The 8,035-nt window shown below is 43.0% G+C and overlaps 1 protein-coding gene across 1 annotated transcript; it reads right to left on the bottom strand.

Moving 5' to 3' along the window:
- Window positions 1–4,489: 4,489 nt before the first annotated feature.
- On the bottom strand, window positions 4,490–5,310 carry LOC125549509. Its single transcript, XM_048712912.1, has one exon. The coding sequence runs from the start codon at window positions 5,266–5,268 to the stop codon at window positions 4,699–4,701; it is 570 nt and encodes a 189-aa protein (XP_048568869.1). The 5' UTR covers window positions 5,269–5,310; the 3' UTR covers window positions 4,490–4,698.
- Between the last annotated feature and the right edge of the window lie 2,725 nt (window positions 5,311–8,035).

The raw sequence follows: 8,035 nt of genomic DNA, 5'->3' as shown, positions 1-8,035 counted from the left end.
AATGCGCTACATATAGTGTTACACAGAGGCAGGCCGGGGGTTAACCCCTTTTCGAAAAGAAGAAAACTAGAGGAACCGCAGTTTGCAGTGTGTTGCCTGTTACAGTCGCCGTTCGTGCCCACATGATTCTATTATTGCTTAACTTTATGCATCTAGACATGCATTTTGGCTGTGAAGTTAGATTTATGGTGGGCAACCACAAATAAACTATTGTGGAAGTTGCACGCTATCTTCTTCGGGTGTGTTCTCTTTTAAATCCTTGTACACAGACTGGATTAACATTGGATCTGTTATCCAGTCCCTACATGTCTGGAAAAGCAAAGTTTCTTTAAAGATTAAGTTTTTCATGGTGTGATTCTCACCAAGGAAAATTTGGCTAAGCGTAGATGGCAAGCTAGTAAAAAATGTTGTTTTTGTAACCAAGAGGAAATAATTCATCATCTTTTTCTAGCTTGCCCGCTTGTCAAGCTTTTGTGGTGTACTATTCATGTGTCTTTTAGTGTTCCTTCGCCGACTAGCATATCAAATATGTTTTGTAACTCGTTTGGTAGGGTGGAGCACAATGCTACGGCGCGAATTCGGTCTGAGTTTCTGAACTACTTTGAGATATTTGGAACTATCGAAATGATTTTGTGTTTAACAAAACAAAGATTCATTTTTTCCAGCTTATCTACAAAGCGTTTGGATGGATCAGTGTGTTGTCATTACTTCACCATGAGGATGTGAGGGAACTTATGGCATCTTGGTGCACCCGATGTCAGACGGTAGCATGGAACATGTACAACTGTTTTTGGCGATGATTCCATACTAGGATTTGTGTTTACGCATTTTATCCTATTTTTGTTGGTTATGGTTTCTGGTCATGTAATTTTCCTTTTTACTTTTGTTGGGGATTGTTACTCTGTACTTGTTCATAAGTGGTTGTGTGCATCAAATGATGCAGAGGCCGGGGGTATTCCTTCTTTTCCAAAAAAAATGTGGCCTTGTGTCAGACTCATGTGTTTATTGTTTTATGTTTTCTGGATTCTTGCTTAGGCAAGATGTATTTCCCCTTGGGTTCTTAAGGTTTTTGATATGTTTTTTCTATAAATTGGATCAATCTACTTTTGAAATGAAATCATATTGAGATGGGATTTCTCCCCTTCCCTGATTGTTGTTTCAAAACCAAAACAAAAGGCAAAGACTGCTGGTAAGGCATATATATCTGAGGTGGTTTTTGGTCACGACTTGCCCCAAAAAGGTACCTATCTAAATTGCGCTGAACCACATAAAGGGTATCAATTTTGTCCTCATAGAGGTGCCAACCTGGCTGGGCTAGCCAATTTAGGCCCGCCTCAGGCGATGTCCTATAGTATGCAAGTTGTTTTCCTGTAGTATTTACCTTTAGTAGTGACCTTACTAGAAAGTTATGTGCCTTGGTAGTAAGAAATGAATATTTTCCTAATAGGGATCTCCTGAACTGTAAACTGAAAAAGGTAGCTTCTTCAGTTGGCAGAGTTTATGGTCAGGAGTTCAAACATTTAAAAGAGGGCATATATGGAGTGTGGGGGATTTATTTTGAATGACCCATGGATCCCTAGAAGCTCCATGCGGAGCATTGTTACAAGAAGAGTTTGTGCTAACCAAAGTTTCAAAGATGATTGATCATAATTGAATAGTTTGGGACAAGGATCTTCTTAGAAATATTGTTTAGCCAATTGGTGCTAACTGTATACTCAAAATTCCTCTGGTTGTGGGAATGATGGAGGCCTTTGTTTCTTGGCACTTCAATAGGAACAATATTTTTTCGGTCAAATCATCATATCATGTTGGGTGGGATCATCAACATGGAATGAAATATTGGCGTACCAATCAATCCGGGAGCTCACCAAATAATAAGTTGCAGGAAATAGTTTTGTCTTTAAAACTGTTGGAGAGTTCTGTTGGGTGTAATTCGTTGCTTGGGTATATTGCAAAAAATCCCATGCAAAGTAGTTCTCAGCTGGCGGCCATTATGCATGCAGGATTGTGAGAGTGTTTGTGATGCTATTATCAAATGTTGTTGCATACTATCTGGATGAATCTTGGGATGGCTAAAATAATTGAAGGTGCTTGTGCTGTCGATGATGAAGGACCGTCGATCTTGGAGAGAATTCTTTTGGGCAAGTCTACTACAACACCTCTCTTGCCGGAGATATTTTGCATTCTAGTTTCTATAGCCATTTGGTATATTTGGTGGGAATGCTCGCTGGCAACTCGCAGTGAAACGATCCAATGTCCGGCTAGAACTACTCACGCAACTGCGGCTTTGGTGACGAATTACACAAGAGGTCAAAAGAAGCAATCTCCAGGGATCGATCAACATGGATGGCGAAAGACCAAGGAGTACTACATCAAACTTAACGTCGATGCATCCTTACACGATGACTCTTGTACTAGAGGAACGGGCACGGCTATAAGAGATAATCATGGTCATTTAGTCGCAGCTGGAAGGAGTGGTATTCCGTTTGTTAATGTTGCCGCGCCAGCTGAGGACCGTGCTCTCATTAATGGATTAATTCTTGCAGGACAAATTGGCTGCAATAGGATCATAGCATCATGCAAAAAGGTGGTAACTCCCTTGGATCGGCTGTGGCGATTTACCAAGAGTGCTCTCTTTTATGTTGCAATTTTGATCATTTTATCATTAGTGTTTGTCTTAGAGAGGCCAAAAGAGCAGCTCAGTTCTGTTGAAATTTGGCGATGGCAACTAATTCTGCTTGTATCTCTACTTCTAATGGAGCAGTTGGTAGCCTCGTACGGTTTATTTTCGTCCCACCTTTCATGGTTTTTTTGGTACCTCCTCCCACCTTCGCGGGTTTTTTTGTCCCCTCCCTCCACCTCATTGGTTTATTTTCGCGTCACCCTCTCACACAACGCAAGAAATCTGAACAGATCAAAACTTTCCATACTGACGCAAGTTATTTAGTAATGTAGAATCAATCACAAACAATCTCTAAAAATAAAATCTAAATTAATTAATCTTACCTTAAATCACTCAATCACATTAATTAAAATGCAAACATTTGATTTTCAGAAAAATCGCTCAATCACATTAACCTTACCTTAACTCACGGATGGTAATCAATCTCCAAACAAAGGAAACAATACATAGAGGGAGCAGTAAATAAACTCCCTTTCTCATGACATGTATATGATTTTCCCCTCCCTCTCCATGTCGAGCGTTCTTGATTCTCGAGACCGATGCTTGGGCTGCGTCACAGGGCCGCGACGGTGCCGGAGGACGAGGACGGCGACACCGGGTGCCGCGGCACCGCGTTGGCCGCGGCTGGTGAAGGGGACGAAGAAGGGCAGCTTCCAACCTCTCATGGTTTTTTTGGTACCTCCTCCCACCTTCGCTGGTTTTTTCATAGATTTTTTTGTCCCCTCCCTCCACCTCATTGGTTTATTTTCACATCACCCTCTCACACAATGAAAGAAATCTGAACAGATCAGAACTTCCCATACTGGCGCAAGTTATTTAGTAATGTAGAATCAATCACGAACAATCTCTAAAAAAATCTAAATTAATTAATCTTACCTTAAATCTCTCAATCACATTAATTAGAAAGCAAATATTTGATTTTCAAAAAAATCGCTCAATCGCATTAACCTTACCTTAACTCACGGATGGTAATCAATCTCCAAATAAAGGAAACAATATAGAGGGAGCAGTAAATAAACTCTCTTTCTCATGACATGTATATGATTTCCCCTTCCCTCTTCGTTGTCGAGCGTTCTTGATTCTCGAGACCCATGCTTGGGCTGCGTCACTAGGTCGCGACGGTGCCGGAGGACGAGGACGGCGAGGCCGGGTGCCGCGGCACTGCGTTGGCCACGACCGGTGAAGGGGGCGAAGAAGGGCGGCTTCCCTGGCCCTGGCCGTGGCCCTGGGAGTTGGTGCGGTGGAAGCGGCACTTGAAGGACCCGGCGTGAGTGGCCGGCGTGCAGACGCACTTGGAAGCGGGCCCGTGGCCCGCGCCGGACGGCGCCAACGCCGACCCAGGCCACCTCCTCCGCGTATTCTTGGAGCTGTGGCTGGCCGATTTACATGAAATTAATTCCCTCAGTTGTGGTGGCAAATATAATACACATAATCCATACTGTTATGCACTAGCGTGCGTGTGTGTGTGTGTGAAATAGATGGATTATGATCTCGTACCCAATAAGACGGATATGTGTGTGTGTGTGCTACAGAGAGAGAGAGAGAGAGAGAGAGAGAGAGAGAGAGATGGAGAGGGGGAGAGAGAGTGAGGAAGATGGAGGAAGAGAGTGTGTGTGAGGAATTGATGGTAAAAAGGTCGCCAATGTAACTTGATATGTATGAGAATATTAATATTGAACTCTTTAAGTTAATGTGGACCCGTTACAACGCACGGGGGTTCTTCTAGTTTTAGTTAAATTCTTTATGAAGTAGTAAACCAATCAGACATGCATGGTTGCTACTCATGGAAAAGACAGGGACAACAAATAGAGTAAGAAAATAACCACCTCGCTGACTAAGAAATGCAAACACAATGACGAACGAACTCCAAGGAAAATAATGGTGGAGCTCCGACAACTGCGACAAGCCGCAGCGCACGGACGGGAGCGTCCCACGACTAACAACACCACAGAGATCTAGGGCGCGCTAAGGCCGAAAGAGAAATTAAGGCAGAGGTGGCGAATTGGCGATGCATGTCACAGAAAGCGGAAGTCGAGCTTGAGGGCGTTGGGACCTTCTTGGCCGAGGTCGCGGTTGAGCTGCACCCTGGCCTGGGCGAACGCCTCCTCCTTGGTGCGATCGTCGGCGCCGCTCTCCAGCACCCTGTTGACGGCCCTGAAGATGGGCTTCCACCGCTGAGCCTCGAGGTTCACCACCCCCATCGCCCGCTTGAGCGTCTGTTGGTCGGTGGTCTCTGGGCTGTAGCGGGAGAGGACCGTAATGGCCTGCGCCATGGCTTCCTGCCGCAGCTGCAGGTCCTCGTCCCCAGCGGCGGCTATGCTGTTGCTGGCGGGGAGTACGAAGTCGACCTTGATGGTGCGACCATCATGTCTGAAGAACGAGCTGGCCTTCTCCTTGTACATCACGCTGGTCTCCTCCTTGAGCGGCTCAGCGTCGACGGCAGCTTCCGGGCACGAAGAAGAAGACGACGCCATGCAGAACTCCTGCTGCGGCAGCGGCTGGTCGTCGACCGCGACAGCGACAACACTGTTGCAGCCAGCGGCGACGCAGGAAAGGACGAGGAAGAGGAGGCGGAAGGCGGCCATGGCGAATCAAAAGGGTTGGTACGTACATCTCTTCTCCCGAGCAACGGATAAAGTATATATGGTGGGTAACAGACAAGCACACCTATCGCATTGCACAGCTGAAAGCAGCGTGATGAGTGCCAGAAGAACTCATGTGACTGATCTGATCAATTGGGTAGCTTTCTGATCAATAGCATTCTGGCTGCCAGAATTCCAGAATGCAACATGTGCTAAGTTCAAGTTGTTCACTTCCAACAATTTCCCACTTTTGTTTCACAAGGATAAAGTGACCCGGCCAATTGACTGGTCATTCTCTTATTTGCTTAGTAATGGTAGTAATTCAGTACCATTACTAAAGCACGCCCATCGCATTGCACAACTGAAAGCGGAAGACGTGCAAAACAAAGCATGTGACTGATCTAATCAATTGGGCGGCTTTTTGACCGATTTGGCGCCCATATTCAAACCTCTTTGGGAGAGAAGCCGTGCAGAACGAGAGTAGAATAGTACGTACTAAGTACAAGTTTGTTTACGTCCAACAACTTCCAGCTTTTGCTTCACGAGGATGTGATCAGAGGACTACCGAGATGATAAACTGACCCGGCCGGTTGACTGGTTCCTCTCTCATTTGCTTCCGTGATGGTCATAACAAATACATAAATGTGATGGAACCAGTCTTCTTTCGTGTGTATTTGTGTCTCTGTTCTTATACAAATCAGGACTAAAGGCCCTCCACATGGCCGCTGCCTGTATGTCCACCTTTAGTCCGGTACGAAAGGAAATTTTATGTTTTTTTTTTGATTTTTTTATTTTTAAATTTCTGAATTATTTTAACCTCTAATCTCTAATCACTCCTCATCACTGCTCAATTTAACCTTTAATCTCTAATCACCCCTCATCATTTCAAATCATCTAACTTCCCGAATGGTCACCCATCCTCTCACTACTATCTCTAATCACCCCTCATCATTCCAAATCATCTAACTTCCCGAACGGTCACCCATCCTCTCACTACTCCAGCCTGAGCACGCTTAACTTCCGGGTTCTATTCTTCCTCGTTTCCAAGTCTGCACTTGTTGTTTTCCTGACAATAGTTAGATGTCAATCCTATTAACCCTCGGGAATTTAGCTTGAGCATGTAGTCACACATTTCACTGTTTGAGTTTGAAACTACTGTTCTAACAAACAATAATTATTTAGTAACACTAATATTTCTTGAATAAGTAGTTTGACCACAGTTTGACCCTAGTTTGACCAGATTTGACCAAAATTCAAAAAAACTAAAATAATTATTTAGTAACACTAATATTTCTTGAATAAATAGTTTGACCATTGTTTGACCACAGTTTGACCATATTTGACCAAAATTCAAAAAAACTGAAATAATTATTTAGTAACACTAATATTCTTGAATAATTATTTAGTAACACTAATACTTCTTAAATAAGTAGTTTGACCAGATTTAACAAAAATTAAAAAAAAAACTGAAATTTGAGCATAACTTTTTTCCTTTTAGAATTTGAGGATTTTCGTTCTGAACATTTTGATATATTATACGTTTTTTTCCGACATCTTATGCAAAAGTTATAGCCGTTTTACATTTTCCATATATTTTTTGCAAAACATGTCCAAATTTAAGTTTTTAAATTTTCCTTACTAGTAGATGTAGTAATATAACTACCTCTCGAAGGATTTTATTTTTTGAAGTTTTTATCATTTTCTTTTGATTTTTTCGAAACAAAAAAGGCGATCCACGAGGGGGTGGGGGGGTAGAGTTTGAAAATGAGACCTTTAGTCCCGGTTTGAGACACAAACCGGGACTAAAGAGTGCTTTAGTCCCGGTTTGTGTCTCAAACCGGGACTAAAGGGCATCGCACCCTTTAGTCTCGGTTCGTGCCTCAAACCGGAACTAAAGGGCTCAGGTGAACCGGGACTAATGCCTTAGCCGCACGAACCGGGACCAATGCTCACATTAGTCCCGGTTCTTGACTGAACCGGGACTAATGGGCTGACCCGGCCTGGACCTTTGCCCCCTTTTCTACTAGTGTTAGGTTGGATTCTTCAATTCTACGTTTCACTTCATGAGCGGCGGTTGTTCACTTCCAACAACTTCCAGCTTTAGTTGCACAAGGATGTGAGACGCAAACTCCTTTTGCGCGTTAGCGGCACCTACCAGTGAAGAATCCGTGGTTCATTGCATGCTTTAATATTCACGCGCTCGTTAGTTTTTCCTTCTCGTTTTTTGATATACGAAATGAATGTCCTGACCCACGTTTTGGGTACCGAGCGAAATTTCGTGATCTCGCACGGTTACCGTTTCCCCTCGAGAAACACTCGTACCGAGCAAAATATCTCGAATATTTTGAAAATTTTGAATTCAAACGCTTATTGTAGGATTAAATAGCCACCATCTCTTCTATAAAAACAAGACAGGTAGTGGGCTAGTGGCAAAGGCATCCGTTCGTTATTAGCTAGTCGTGGGTTCGAGTCTGCCCTCTAGCATTTGTTTTCTTTTTTACGAAGCAAAAGTTCAAAAATGCTGAAGCATCCAGGGATCGTTCGCGAAGTAGGAAATTCTAGAGTCAAATACATATATATATAATTCTGTCTTGGCTAAACTAAATCATTCATATCTTTGAAGCCATAAGTTTGTTTTTAAAATAATTTATATATTTGAACTCCTGGCACCAATACCTTTAGAACTAGGCCAATCTTGGATATATTTACACGTTTAAATTTCAAAACTTCACTTTTTTATGTGAAACAAATATTTATCACTGGAAAAATA

The sequence above is a fragment of the Triticum urartu genome, chromosome 3, assembly GCF_003073215.2.
Source record: "Triticum urartu cultivar G1812 chromosome 3, Tu2.1, whole genome shotgun sequence".
Lineage (NCBI taxonomy): Eukaryota > Viridiplantae > Streptophyta > Magnoliopsida > Poales > Poaceae > Triticum > Triticum urartu.
The sequence above is the reverse complement of the archived record's forward strand: the minus strand, read 5'-3'. Positions and strand labels throughout refer to the sequence as shown.